This window comes from Podarcis liolepis (assembly GCF_965112155.1).
Source record: "Podarcis liolepis genome assembly, chromosome: 2".
Lineage (NCBI taxonomy): Eukaryota > Metazoa > Chordata > Lepidosauria > Squamata > Lacertidae > Podarcis > Podarcis liolepis.
Window position 1 is genome coordinate 85,738,313 of NC_139555.1, and position 14,953 is coordinate 85,753,265.

The window sequence follows — 14,953 nt, forward strand, 5'->3', positions numbered from 1 at the left end:
AACTGCCATCAGCATGGTCAGAATGAATGCAAGTTGTAGTTCAGCCTTGTTGGCTACCCATGATTTAGGGTCCTAAAGATAAAAACTAGCACCTTGGGTTGAGCCTGGAAGTGTACAGTATCATTGAAGATCAAACAGGACCAGATAGGATGCTCTATCAGGGTGGCTCTGTGGTCTAAACCACTGAACCTCTTGGGTTTGCTAATCGGAAGGTTGGCAGTTCGAATCCACGTGACAGGGTGAGCTCCCATTGCTCTCTTCTAGCTTCTGCCAACCTAGCAATTCGAAAGCATACCAGCCTGAGTAGATAAATACGTACTGCTGCGACGGGAAGGTAAACGGTGTTTCCGTGCTCTCTGGCTTCCATCACTGTGTTCTGTTGCGCCAGAAGCGTTTTAGTCATGCTGGCCACGTTACCCAGAAAGTTGTCTGTGGACAAACGCCAGCTTCCTTGGCCTGAAAGCAAGATGAGCTCTGCACTCCATAGTTGCCTTTGACTGGACTTAACCATCCAGGGGTCCTTTACCAGGCCTTTTTACCAGGCCAGTTCTAGACAGTAATCTGACAACAACATTTTGAGTCAGTTGAAGCTTCTGCATCTTTTTCTGCGGCAGCCCACTTGTTCTACATTACAGTAGTCCTGTCTAGATGTTACTAAAATGTGAATGACTTGCTAGAACAGCTTTCTTTAGGGAAGTTAGGTCAAAGGCGCTCCTAGCCATACAGCCACCTAATTAAGCTCACCAGTTCTAATGCTGGCATTTTACGTGCAAGAGTAAATTGGAACAAAAGCACTAGGTTCAGCCATTTAATAATAAAAGGCAAAATGACTCAGCAGCACAACATGCCATTCCTTGAGGTTTTTTTTTAGGATGCAGGCTAAAGGCATTCACATAAACACACAACCTGCCTTTTATGTAAAATGTTATATGGCAATTTGAGGTGTCTCGCCTAACTTGGTTGATGCAGTTGTTGGCCAATCACAAGTACCTTTTTTGCGGGCACTTCCATGGGCACGGCCCTGATGCAGCAATGATGGAGGCATATATAAAGGTAAGGGATGCACACAGCATCTGGCAGAAACACTGCAGTGATAAGTCAGAATTAAGGAGTGAATGGACTGCTTATCCCAAATGAGCCAAGGAAGCTGCCCCAAAGGCCTTATCTGAGAGTCACCTGGAGGCTCTTTTACAGCAAAAGGCAACATATTATAACAAACATGGTTGCCCTTTAAACTAGAGAAATAGTAGAAGGAGCTACAATAGAAAATCTGCTCTACATACCTTCACATACCTCCTTCCTTTTGAGCTCTGAGACTGTCAAATCAGATTATTATTATTTTTAATATAACATAGAATTCTTTCCCCTTTCATCAATGATTAGAAGCATTTACTGAAATCCCTGCTCCCCTTGGAATGCATGCCTGTCTAAACCTTTCAGGCTTGCCTGCGTGGCTGCTAAATAGCTCTGTAAAAACAGCTTTGTTGTTTGGTAAGGAACTGTGGAGTGGCACACCTGCTCCTGATGGAGGCTGTTCTAATGGTCAAGCAGGGCTGGAAAAAACCCAGACACTTTGATTGCCCAGGATCCTAACTTCTGATGCCACCACTAGAAATTTTCTGTATTCAGCTCTGTGCGAGACTGATTCCTAGAAATTTAATACCACCCCCCGAACTGGTCAGGTACCTCCCAGCCCTGAAAGAGATCTCTGGATGATATGATTTTTTTTTTTTTGCCCCAGTTGCCTTTAGTGAAAACAGCAAGCTATCCTAATGTGGTTGCAAGGCAAGTTGTCTCCATTGCATGCAGCAACTGAAGAAAGGTGTACCAGATCTGGAGAGTGTAGCTTAAGGCTGCTTCATTAGCAAAGTGAGGTGCTTAGCAGCCTCACCCACCATTCAGGAGTGATCTTTGGGGTGACTAGTGGTGATCTTTCCCTCCCTTTCCCTTTCTACCCTGGCCTCTTTTGGTAAGCATGAGAGTGAATATTGGACTGCTTGACTTTTGTCTTCTTCTGTTAGTGCTTAAACACTACAGGTTTAAGTTTAGGTAAGATAGGGCTTGGAGAGTTCCTAGACAGGGTATATTTAGAGATTGTTCTGCTTGTTTACAGTGTTAAATATATGTTGTTGTAGGAGTGATCTGGGAGGAAAAAAGTACCTGTCCTTTCAAGATCATAGGAAGATACAGACCTTTTTTATATATAGATCAGGCTATTCATCCAACTAGAGTAGTATGTCTCTTCTTGACTGGCATTGACAAGGTCTTTTCAACTGCCTTTTGAATCTGGGACCCTCTCAGATGTTTTGCTAGAAGTACAGTATACTGTAGTGGCAACATCCAATTGGGAGCAGCTGCTGAACAGCTATGGCCTGAGAGCTAGTGGGCATGTTACACTTACTGTACAGAGACCACTTGAAATGGTCTCTTGGTACTGTTGGGAAGGTGTGGAGCATCTTCACATCAGCCACAGTCAGGAATGTGTTTTACATGTTACAACAGCAGGGCTAAGCAATCACATGGAGTCCACTTCCTAGTAAAAATGCAATGTCTAGACCAGCTGTCTCTAAATCCAGGCTACGTGAAGAAAAGGGAAAAGGAGCATGAGTATTAGAAAGAACCACACAGGGCTCTTCTGAACCCAATATGCCAATCCAGTGCAATGAGCATTGCTATCCAGGACTCTTCCGCTTCCCTGATGACCCCTGTATGTACCATGATGCATCATGACATGCATGTTTCAGAAGACAGGGCAAAATGATATGAAACCAGAGTGTGTTTTTTTCCTGTGTTTGTATGTACTTCCTGTGAGGAAGGAGATCAGTGTGGGGACTTGGTAGGGAGAATATTTTTATTGGAAGGGCAGCACAAAGGTGGGAAGAAATTAAAAGATGGGGCCAGCTTCCCATTCCCTCTGTAACTGGTGGGCTTCAAGGTTTTTTTTTCAACATGGACATCTCTGTTAAAGTCTTTTGACAATGGGGCTATTTAATCCTCAATCTGGTGGCGATTAATTTTGCAGCCAGAGTCCAGACCACACTGGATATAATGAGGGGAGATTTTGGAAGGTGCTTAAATGGTTGTGAGGACATTCTTTCTGCCGTTTGCAGGTCCCCTTTCTCTCCCTTTGGCTTAATAAAAACCACTCTCATCCACAGCTTACTGTTATCAGGTTGTTGGTGGAAAGTAATTAAATGAGCAGTCGTAACAGAGCTCAAAGGGCCTGCAGAATGAGGGGATTTTAATCAAATCTGGAGGAGCAATTAATAAAGAGCTTGTAACCCTTTAAGGCAGACTCCTGCTGTCAGATTAAGAAGAAAATGGGTTATGACCAGTGTCTGGAACAAGGACAGGGCAATGCAGATGCCCCCAATATTTTTTTCTTAAACTAGGCTTCAACCAGCTGTGTGATGATTATCTTCAAGAGGGTGGTAGGTAGCTAGGAATGGAGATGCCTGAATGAGAGAGTGCTATGCCTTTTCACTGTTTGAAACTAGGTTTTGAATGCTGTACCTAAATCATATCCAGCGTGGCATATGATCAACCAAGTCTGCTCAGCAGCCCTGCATAACAACCCACCTGGCACTTCATTCTTGCCTGTCTAGACCCTGAAGGGAGGAATCAATTGATTGTAGATGAACAGGTTGCTCCTCACCAGTTCCCTTTCTGATGGGTGCTTTGTGCAGTTCCATTCTTTTATGGTGCTCTCCAGATGTTTTAAACTAGAGCTCTCATCAGTTCCAGCCAGCTTGGTCAAGGTTTTAGGGCCCTCCAACAACTTCTGGAGGGCAGAGCACCCAGTTGGGGAATCCCAGCTTATTCCATCACAGATGCTGTATAAAAGGAAGCTCAATCTACTGTTCCTGGAGACCTCTGTGCTGATCATAGTAGGATAATAACAAACAGAAGATTAAAGTAACTCATCTGTCTCGGAAGCCAGTATAGTCTGTGCTGTAACTCCTTGAAGCTAGAGGGCAGCACAGAGGTTTAAGTGATGCCTTATGTACACTAAGATCCCATGTAAACAAAAACTGTGAACCACAATGCCAGCTTGTGGCCCTGCACTTGCTGTGTTTGTGTATGCTTGTCGATAAGTTCTTTTCCAGCTGAGAAGAGGAACAATTTCTGCAGCTTTGTAAATACAGTCTGGGTGACTTCTGTTTTTGTTGGGGGTTTTTTTGGTCTTGTTCTTGGATCATGATTCATCTTGTTCTGATCCATTCCTCTGCTTGGGTAATTAAACCCACTTAGACGCTGACCCATGCATATTCTCCCATGAATCACACTTAGAAGGTACCCCGTTGATATTTAGTATTAAAATTCAGGAAGTGCCCTATTGCCCAGAAGCCAGCTTTCATTCCATATTTTTGCTGGCTATCAAGACTATTGAGATCAGTAGCAGTCAAGAGTACTGTGATAGAGATAGAGATCAAGAGAGGGGTGTTGGTCTTCGGTGTAGTTCTATCTCTCTCTTGTACACACAAATCTACATGCACAGAAGGCAGGTCTCAGCCTCCACTGGGTAGCTGGAGGTTTTCATAGCCACGGGGTCAACTTCAAGAGGGGAAATTAGGGGAAGGGAAGATTGCACTCGAGTTCAAAAGCCATCTGTAGACAGAACTTAAAAGCAGCTTTGTTAGTAAGTGGAGGGAAGGGGCTTTGCCTCCTAAACATCCCACAGTGAAATGCAGGGGCTTGGTGGTAGAATCAAGAATAGTTCCATTCTTTCACAACCAGTCTGCTGCATTTGTATGCTTGTGAAGGATGAAGGTGAACAAGTTGGGGAAGGAGAGACATAGCTTGGAGATTGTCAGTTTCCCAAATATGCCATTTGAAGGTGGGGAACATGTATGCTACCCCGCTCCCATTGTCTGTGTAAGTGTTGGTTTCAGACAAAATGGCTGTATAATGGCTAAGGAACGACACACATCTTGAATATTACCATCCTGAGAGAGAGCCCTCAGACAGATTGTTGTAGTCCTGTCCCATGGAACCTTGAAGCCCTCTTCTCATGACACGCTCAGGGTGAGTGGGTGCATATACAAGGGAACAGGATCATAACACCAGGCCCCACCTCCCACCTGTGTTTTGTAGATACACAGCCTGGAGTATTTCTGTGCGTAGAACAGATTTGCAGCACCTCCTTTTAGCCCTGTTCCCAGGCTCCCGCTGTTTCCTTCCTCCCCCTTCGAAGCTGCCATGGCAGATTTTGCTTCTCAGCAGATGTTCAAAGAGGCTGCTCTGTGGTGGGGTCTGGACTAATAGCCCCCGTGCTTAATTTCCTAGGCACAGGGATGCCTCTGGGGAATGGAGAGGGACTTGAAAGCTTAAGAGCAGGCCTCTGTATCCCCCCCTTTCCCCCTGCTCTGATCACCAGCCTCAAAGAAATAGCAGGACGCCTCAGTTAACACTGGGCTTAGAAAGAGCCTTGGGCTTTGACCTATATTTTGTTGACCCTTTCATGGCTCCTGATGGTGTTTGGGTTTTTAATGTGGTGATAGCAAGGCATGGGATCTGGGGAAATTATTTTAATCCATGATCAAAGCGTGGCTCCTGCTCTTCTGTTTCTTCCTCCCCTTCCTCCACCACATGCACAGAAACAGCAGGGTCCTTGTGAGGTTTCCCAAATCTTTTGTTGCCCTTCCCACCTTCCATCGTACCTGTAATGTAGCTCTTTGTAACATTTGGAGCTTCCTTTTTTGCCCATTCGTGGTCCTACACCTTTAGTAATTTCAGTATGAGCTCAGTATGACGGCAACCTCTGAATATGCAGTTCTACAGATATCTAACTATTCTGGATTTCTGCCAATTTTGTACCATTGTATGCTTTGTGCCAATTAAAAAGTTGTGACTATGCCATGCTCTCCAACAGCAGAGACAGCCAACATAGTGCCCTCCAGATATTGGTGGACTACAATTCCTATCATCCTGAAGGTTTTCAGCCAAGCTGATGGGATATGTGTGTGATGGGAATCGTAGAGAAGGGACAAAGGTTCATGCAGCTGATAAAGGCTTGAGTAGCCTGGAATTTCCTGATAGGAAAAATAATTTAACTGCCTGTCCTTGTCCCTCAGGTGACCCGTGTGCCAGTGGAGAGTTGTGAGCAATATACAACCTGTGCGCTATGTCTGGGCTCTAGGGACCCTCACTGTGGCTGGTGTGTCCTGCACAACATGTAAGTACCCAATGCCCTCTTCATATCCCTACAAGACTGGCAATTGCAGAAAGCCTTCTTTCTTACTCCTTGAATGCTTTTGAAGCTGCATTAGCAGGAGCTGGTAGCTAAGCTACAACTGCTGTTTTAACATCCTTTAATATGAATTATGTGCATTTGACAGAACACAAAAGTGACATAGTTCCTGCCCAGGACACTTACAGTCTGCATGAAATGGACAGGCTAGGAATTGGGAGAGATTGGGGAGAGATAAGTGAGTATTGGGGATGAGGGAGAGGGAGGGGATAATTCAGGCATAGCAAACAACATGGCAGATGACACAGGGTAGGGAGTAGACAAAGATGGCAATATGAACTGGCAAGAGGTGAGCTTGTACGGAGTATGTTTGTCATGGTGGCTATCCATGTTCCAAAGCAGTATATGCCACTGAATACCAGCTGTTGGAGAGCAGCAGCAGGAGAGGGCAGTTTTCTTGAAGCTCTGTGTGCGGGTTTCCTGGAGGCTCCTGATTAACCACACAGGACTAAATTGGCTTTTGGTCTGGCCTGTTCCACTGGAGGTAATAAGAACATAAGAAGAGCCTGCTGAATTAGACCAATGGCCCACCTAGTCCAGCAACCTGTTCTCACAGTGACCAACTAGATGGCTGTGGGAAACCTGCAAGCAGGATTCGAGCACGAGAGCACTCTCCCCTCCTGGAGCTTCCAGTGAGTGGTATTCAGAAGTATTGCTGTCTCCAGCTGTGAAGGCAGAGCATAGCCATCATGGCTAGTAGCCATGGATAGCTCTCTCCTCCATGAATTTGTTTAATCCCATTTTAAGACATCTAAGCTGGTGGCCAGGACTGCCATGATCTTCTTGTGGAATTCCAAAAGGCAGATTTTGCCTTAATCAGGAACTCGCCAAGATGTGTGTTTTTTTGGGGGGGAAGCCACTGTCTCTTACCCTTGGTTGACCTGACACACCCACACCCTGTCTGCAGTATGTGGATAATTATACTCATCTACCTCACAGGATTGTTCTCAGGATTACTGTGATAATGTATGTGAAGTGCTTTTAGCGCTCATAAGAAGTGCTATAATTATGATTCCGTGATAAGGCATGACATATTTCCTACAAGGAGATTATCTCTTTATAGGAAAATCCATGTATATCATTGTGTGAGGTATGGTGTGATCATTGTATTTTTTAAAATACTTTTATGAATGCCACGGGTTGAAGAAGCTGCTATCTCTACTGACCTCCCAACCTGTATAATAAACATTCATGACATGCTTTAAATATGCAAGGGGGAAGTGTGTCTGATGTGGCTCATGGTTTGGTTTAAGCCTGAGGACTAGAAACCTTGTGAAGAGATTAGTAATAACTTTTGCAAGATATAATGAAAATAGATAAATTTTGGATCTGAAGCTCTTCTGTGACTTTCCATTTCTGGGCTCAACATATAATTCTGCAAAAACCATTATTCCCGGTCTCCAGTTTCCCCCCCATTCACTTATCTTTTGAAGACTGCCCCCACTCCTCTCTCCTGCAGCTTTGAGTATCTTTGCTACAGGTGCACTATTGGTGAATTAGCTGCTTTGCTTGGGTGACTAGTCTTGCGGAGGTCTCAACCTGGAATCTCATGACTTGAAGGGAGGGGAGCAGCAAAAAGTCCAGCTCAGCAGATTTCACACTGACTGTACCAGTGTCTAATAGCAGTGTCCGTTGCAGCTTCCAGTAGAGTCCCTTTCTTACCCTGCTGAGCTGCCACGAACCTTAATGTGGAACTGGACACTGCAGGAGACCAAGAAGTGGATTGGCTAGTCTTTGGCAGTCTGCATCAGGCAGGGGCAAGTGGGCCTTATCTGTCCAGTGTTGCCTCTACAGTCCATCTTACATGCTGCAGAGCTGATTGACAGCAGCCTGCTCCAAGCTACCAGTTGTCTAGTGTGTGTGTGTGTGTGTGTGTGTGTGCACGTGTATGCATTCTGGATATCAGGCATGTAGGGTGGTTTGAGATCTAAAAACACAGCTTCCTGTCCTGAAAAGCAGCAGGAATCTTTCCCGCTCAAAGCACAGATGGACAAAAGCCATGCGTCCAAAAGAGAACTGCTCATGTATATCATTGTCCAGCCTTTTTGTGAGAGACAGCATCATCTTAAGAGCATTGTGTGTGTTTTAGTAAAAAACCTGCTCTGAGTCCATTGAATGGCATGAAACAGAAGGCGACCATTCAAGTCCATCAGCCCTTGGATTTGAAAACATCTTATTCTTGTCCTGCCTGTAGTTCAGAGGGAAACTTATTCAAATCTCCTTTAAGCACATACCTACTTCTTGGCATGAAATGCCAAGGTTTCTGGCACTGGAATGTTTCTAGCTATGATGGCTGACAGCACCTAGCTGCAGATGCCACACTGCTCCCTGTTTGTCAGATGAGGAGAGAAGTCAAGGGCTCTAGAGATTATTCCCTTTGACAACTGCCCTGATCTGCGGAGATCTGGAGAGGCTGTCTTTCTTCAGAACTGCAACCCAGGACCATCTGGCGAGCTGGTAATACTTTAGGAATGAATAGTAAGCAGTAATCCTGTTTTAGTTAGCTTGAGAAAGAGAATATGGGGGCTCTGCATCTCTAACTATTAACATGCAGTATGTCCCTTGCAGACTAACACCTATCTACTAAACCCTCTCTCTCATTCTCTCCCTTTGCTAATATTTGGTCCTCTTCTGAAAATGGCTTGCACTTGCCATCTAGCTCCCTGCTAGTGATCTAATTTGGCCTGCGACCCAAAGGCCCTTAAACCTAGCAAATGGGCCTCCCCACATGGGAGCAGAGTTGCAACTTGGAATAGAAGGAATGAAACATCAAGGAAAAGGCATGGGGGAGGAGACGTTTCCTCTGGGCTAGAGGGAAAAACCTCCTCGGAAGCCGCAAAGCCCTGACTGTTTAGCCATGTGGAGCATTTTAATTAAACTCAGAAACATCTCTTTCCCTGAAGCACCTTGGGGAGATGGGTGGGATGCAGAAGTGGTTCAGGAACTCCACAGCGCGATGTCATGCTGGCACTTGCTCAGGAGATAAATCACCAAGATTACCGGGACCTTGAAAGGCGCATGTGTATCTGCTCTTCTGTATTGCCCTCCGCTTAATTAAAATGCTTTTCCGTAATGAAATAATGTTATCGCAGATGCAGGGAGGAGAAATGAAGGAAACTCGTTTAAACTCATTAAATGGAGGCAGCGTTACCTGGATAGAACAGTGCTCTGGGGGCAGGGGAGTGCCTCTCCCCCCCCACCCCACCCTTGTAGTAAAGCAAGTGGGATGTGGGATGGCTTCCCATAGGGCAGAAAGGAAAGTGAAGCAGAACTTCATCTAGGATAAATTAATGCAAGGGATTAGAAGTGCATGGAGCCAGGGTGGTGTAGCCTGTTAGTGGGAGAGCCCTGTGATAAGCAGATTTGAACATAACAATGCACAGGTACCTGCTTGCATCTCTGGCATACAGTAGTGGTTGAGAGCCTGAGCTATAAATTAGGAAGTCCCTGGTTTGAATCTCACCCCTAGGTGGCCTTAGGCAAACCAGTCACAGCCTCAGTTTTTCTGCTTCCCCTATTTACAGTATGGGAGATATCAATACTGGCTTATCCTACAAGTTTATTGTAAGTGTTACCGCTGGAAAACGTATGTGAAGTGCTCTGAACACTAGCAAGTGCCATACAAATGCTTATTATTGTTATCAGGCCATTAAGTGTTCTGAATAGATTTTTAGTTTAGTTTATAGTGTTAGCTAAAGGCCTTAATAACCAGCATAGAATTCAGCTGCTATATGCAGATGAAACAGATATCTCATAACAGTGCTGTCCAAATAAAAACAATGTCCATTTTAACTAATTCAGTTTGGACCAGAGTAATCAGTACTTCAAGTCATTGGAGGGGGGGCAGGGGGAAAGAATATAAATAGTGATAAAAGTTAAAAAATAATGTGGTTTTTAAAAAGACTTGGTTTATGAAGAAAAGGGAACCGAAGCCTTTCAATTACCTGAGGCCAGAAGAGCAAAGCTGCCGCTTTTCCAACAATTTAATTGCAGTAATATGCAGATCTCATAACTAGATAATAGCTTTCTTACAGCAGAGAGAACTTTTTCTGATGCCATTGATATGTTATACTTTTTCACCCCACCACCAAGATTAATTTTCACAGTGGAAAAAGTAATGTGTAAAATAACCTTCAGAAGCCCAGTTTTTATTATTCAGATATGTTTTGAGACATTGAAGTACAATAGCAAACCATTATTATACTGCCCTGCAACTAAACAAGATGTTTCTTTGTAGTGTTAGAACCTGCTTCAAGCACCAGAATACGATATAGAAATAAGAAGCTAACTTGCATGAGAGAGATGCTTACAGCAGGGATCACCAATGTAGTGCCTGTGAATGATCCTGCAGAGGCCTTCCCTGGTGTCAAGCAGATTCCCCCCCCCCCCCCGGCTGAAGTTCAGCTTGAAAGAAGCATTCTGTTGTGGCCAATAGAATAGGTTGCGCCTTTGTCTCATTTCTTTAATGTAATCATAGACCCGAACAAAATAAAAGCAACAACCATAAAATAAAATGGGTTGTGATGCATATATAGATATATGATACAATATGTCAGGAATATTAAAATGTGGAAATTAAAAGCAAGTCAAAAGGAATCTTATAAACAAATAACATAACATAACCAAATTAAAAACTGTAACAGCAGCTGTACAGGATAGGTTTAATCAGGGGAGATTCTGCAGGCAGGAGGAGAAAACTAGTCATAATCTCTGTGGCTGGAAATCTTGAGAGGATCTTGAGAAAATAGGAGTAACCAATCTAATTTGGTCATTAGAAGAGGCTGCTGCAGCTGTTGTGTGGCACCCAGAAACGTTTGCAAAAAATAGGTAGCAAAGGAGCAAAGAGAGAACTTGGGGTGTTGAAGTAACACACACGTTACTGCTCATAACCTAAAACCACAACAGTGTAATGGATGCTGCCTTCTGCTTCCCCACAGCTGCTCACGGAAGGACCGATGTGAAAGAGCTGATGAACCTCAGCGCTTTGCTTCAGATCTACGCCAGTGCGTCCAGCTCACCATCCAGCCCAAGAACATATCGGTCACCATGTCAGAAGTCCCGGTAGGTGGCTTAGCTTCACTTTGGTTGGCCTTGCTTAATACCAGTACATTTCTTTAGGATGTTGAGTCCGTCTGGAACAGTCTGGGCTTGGGAGAAGGTGCACTATGTGGTCTTGGTTCTTAGATCTTTTGTCTTAATGAACCATGGAACAGGTGTTCGCTTGTTTTCTGTGTGTGACATTCTCCTTCCTGTTCTCTCAGCTGGTTCTGCAGGCCCGGAATGTCCCTGATCTCTCTGCTGGCGTGAACTGCTCATTTGAAGATTTTACGGAGTCTGAAAGTCGCATTGAAGATGGCAAGATCTACTGTAGTTCTCCTTCTGCAAAAGATGTCATCCCCATTACCAGAGGGCGAGGTGAGTTTGGGGTTTCTTGTCAGCTAGCACCAATGGAGTCCAGAGCAAAAGTTCTGGGGGGTAGGATATTTGATTACATACTTCAGAGAACATGAGTTTTCAAAAAACAAAACAAAAACAACCCCATTTGAGTAACCCAATAGCTGAGCTAATATCTCTCAGTTTATTTATTGCCATGATGTAAGATGCTATGGATTATCCAGGTTATTTTTAAACCTGTTTGCTGCTGTGGGAAGGCTCTTTCTACTGTGCTTGTGTATGTGATTTTGAGAGTATTCATATCCTATACTGCTGAGGGGGAATTGTAAGTTGTAGGCACCTTGGGGTGCACTTCCCCCTCCATTGGTATTTGTAGAGTGAAAATAGACATTAACTTCCCTTGAAGGAGCTGAAGTGGCACAGAGGAGGAGCCAACCGCATCCTCTGCAGTGCGGTTGAATCTGGTATAAAGGCTTTCACTCTGGACAGGCAGGAACGTGAACTATGCAAAAGTATTTTTCTCTTTCTGTCTCCGCATGGAAGGCAGGCAGTCTGGACCTTTGTGCCATGGTAGGCTGTCCTTTGCTCAGTTCAGATAGCATGTCATATTTGAGGCACAGAGGAGTTCAAAATACCAATATCTATACCTTCTGTGAGAAGGATCAACATATTTGTGAGCAGGAGAGCAGAGACTGAGGCAGAGAATTTGAAGAAAGGAGAAGACAGGGAGAAAGAAGGCAAATGACTGAAATGGGTGCATTTACAGAGTGGCAGGGAATATATTGTTACTATTCTATTTAGTAAGGAATGTATGTGCTACCCTTGGCCAAGGTGATTTACATGTCCTCACCATGGTTCGAAACTCCCACTGTTCTAGGCACATTTTGCGACAGGGAATTTCATTAGCGCGAGCAGTTTCTGAGCTCTGGGCGCAGTACTACGCCTAAGATTTCAGATTAAAACTGCAGAGTGGAAGGAGAGGAGGACCTTTTTCTACCTCACCACTTCCAGCTGCTCTCTGAAGACTGGAGAAGAGACCCTCTTAAGAATATTAGGGGGGCGGGCAAGGGAAAGACTAGACCGTGTGAGAAATGAACATAATATTTTAGCTACAGTTCATTCATTTTCAGCTTTGTATTCTTGTTACAAAAAAGCGTGCCTAGACATTCCGTTGTTGTGCCCATAACCTAGGTTGAAGGTGCCATTTAGCTCCTAGCTTTCATATCTCAGTTTCTAACACTGGTTCTCACTATAACTGGGGATAGCAACATGAGACTGGTCCAGTGGTTTGCTTGGACTGATTGCTGAGTAAGGCATAATTGTTACATACCTCCTAGATTCCTGGCCTCAATACGATCAATAACCCACAGGTTTCCCAGTAATTCCACAAGAGGCTCCTAAATTTGACAAAGTCAGATTCCCTCCTTACCTGTGGAGGTAGTAGAAAGCCAAATGTTAACTCTGAACTAGGCAGTTGGAGGCCCCTGGTACTCTTCTTCCACCTGTCATTTTACTTACATGCTGAGCAGGATCAGCTATCCTCTGCATCCTGCTAGATGTGCAGGTCACTCACACTTCTCTTCAACATCAATAAACTAGTGTTTTTGTCCGCTAACTAGGATTCATTGGAACTGCCCCTCAGCCCAAACAAAGTCACTGCAAGCCTCACTCATTTGCGTGCTGCCAAACCCTGCACTCTGTTTTCCCAGATGCCCATGCTGCTATTTCTCTCTTTAATATCTGATCTATTTTCTGCCTGTTTTCTGTTCTAGGCGACAAGCGAGTGGTAAAGCTCTACCTCAAATCCAAGGAGACTGGGAAGAAGTTTGCAGCTGTGGATTTTGTCTTTTACAACTGCAGTGTTCACCAATCGTAAGTGATATAAAACAACTTCCCCTCCTCTGGTTTTTGAGCTTATTCTGGGGGAAAGCTGCAAATAGCATGTGGCAGACATAATAAAACTGGGGAGAAAGGCAGATGTGTGCAGTGTAAAATCTTGTTAAATACAGAGGGGGGTATTAGGGGGTTGCCACACTTATTGTAAGGAAAGCCAAGCCACCTTGCCTTGCTGTTAAAGTTTGCTTTGGGCAAGAAGCTTCTTGGGCATCAGAAACCACATCAAGCTGAGAGGATTATCCTTTTCTTTTGTCTTGGTGAAAAGAAACTGCACTGTGTTCATTGACTACTGGTGTAAGAAATGGTTTAGTCAGGAGCATCTGAGTAAACAGGTTTAGCATAATTGCTGGACCTCAATGACTCTCTCTCTCTCTCTCTCTCTCTCTCTCTCTCTCTCTCTCTCTGTGTGTGTGTGTGTGTGTGTGTGTGTGTGTTGCTCTGCTTGCCAGTTGGAAGTGTAATTTCGCCTGCAGAACCCTATTTATGAATTCTTACCCATGAGGAGAACTTGGGTATCTCCAGTTGAAAGGATCAAATAACAGTTGGAGTGAAAGACTTCTTCCAGGGACCTTAGAGACCCCCTGCCTCTCAGATTAGACATTACTGGGCTAGATGAGCAAAGTGTCTGGCCTGCTAGAAAGCAGCTTCCTATGTTTCCTGTGTAGGTGTGAATTGATGATTGGTAGCACAGTTTGATCTGACTGCATCTGCTAGAGGCCTAACCTCATGTATAGCTTTAATACAGCCCATCAGCACCCAGCAGGTTCTAATTTAGAACCTCATTTTCATATAAGCCGTACTGTAAAAAACTATAAAAACTAAATCTGTGATCTCCCAATGTTTATGCTTTACAGCAATCTATAGACGGGAGCGACCTCTGTGGCATCAAGTGTTTCTGTGACAGAAAGCTAAATAGGGCAAAACTGTCTGTGCTACCCAGAAGGGAGCGTTTGCATGCTGGATCCCAGGCTGCAATGGTGAAATGGAAGATCCTGGTTACCGAAGGCATTTGTTAAGAGTTTCTCCAAATGAAATAAACAAGGCCTTAGCTTTGGCATCTGCTTTCATTGTGCCTTTGCATGCTATGGGTGCCATATCTCACCCATAATGGGGTTGTGGTATGATTTCTGAAAGGAAGGATTTTCTGTGCCCGAGTAACCAGTCTGAACGCTTCTACCGAACGCTGCTACAGTACACTTGTTTGGTTTTTGTTGCCTGTTTGTAGCTTTCATAACCTCAGCCCTGTCCTACAGCCCTCTAGGGCAGTGGAGGGTATGGCTATACTGAAGCCACACCATGTCAAAGTACACAAGCCAGTCTGGGAACAGTCAGCAACACCCTAAACCAGGAGTAGGCAACCTAAGGCCTGTGGGCCAGATGCGGCCCAATCACCTTCTTAATCCGGCCCACGGA

General features: G+C 44.5%; 1 protein-coding gene across 6 annotated transcripts in view; it reads left to right on the forward strand.

Annotated features, from left to right (window-relative positions):
- Positions 1-14,953, forward strand: part of PLXNA1 (plexin A1) — a 299,945-nt gene that overhangs the window by 147,950 nt on the left and 137,042 nt on the right. For all 6 annotated transcript variants that reach the window (XM_083489159.1, XM_083489158.1, XM_083489156.1 and 3 more), the window contains exons 5-8: positions 6,075-6,175; positions 11,188-11,311; positions 11,512-11,665; positions 13,417-13,516. In XM_083489159.1, the coding sequence (XP_083345285.1) occupies positions 6,075-6,175; positions 11,188-11,311; positions 11,512-11,665; positions 13,417-13,516 (479 nt within the window). The remainder of the gene's footprint in view (positions 1-6,074; positions 6,176-11,187; positions 11,312-11,511; positions 11,666-13,416; positions 13,517-14,953) is intronic.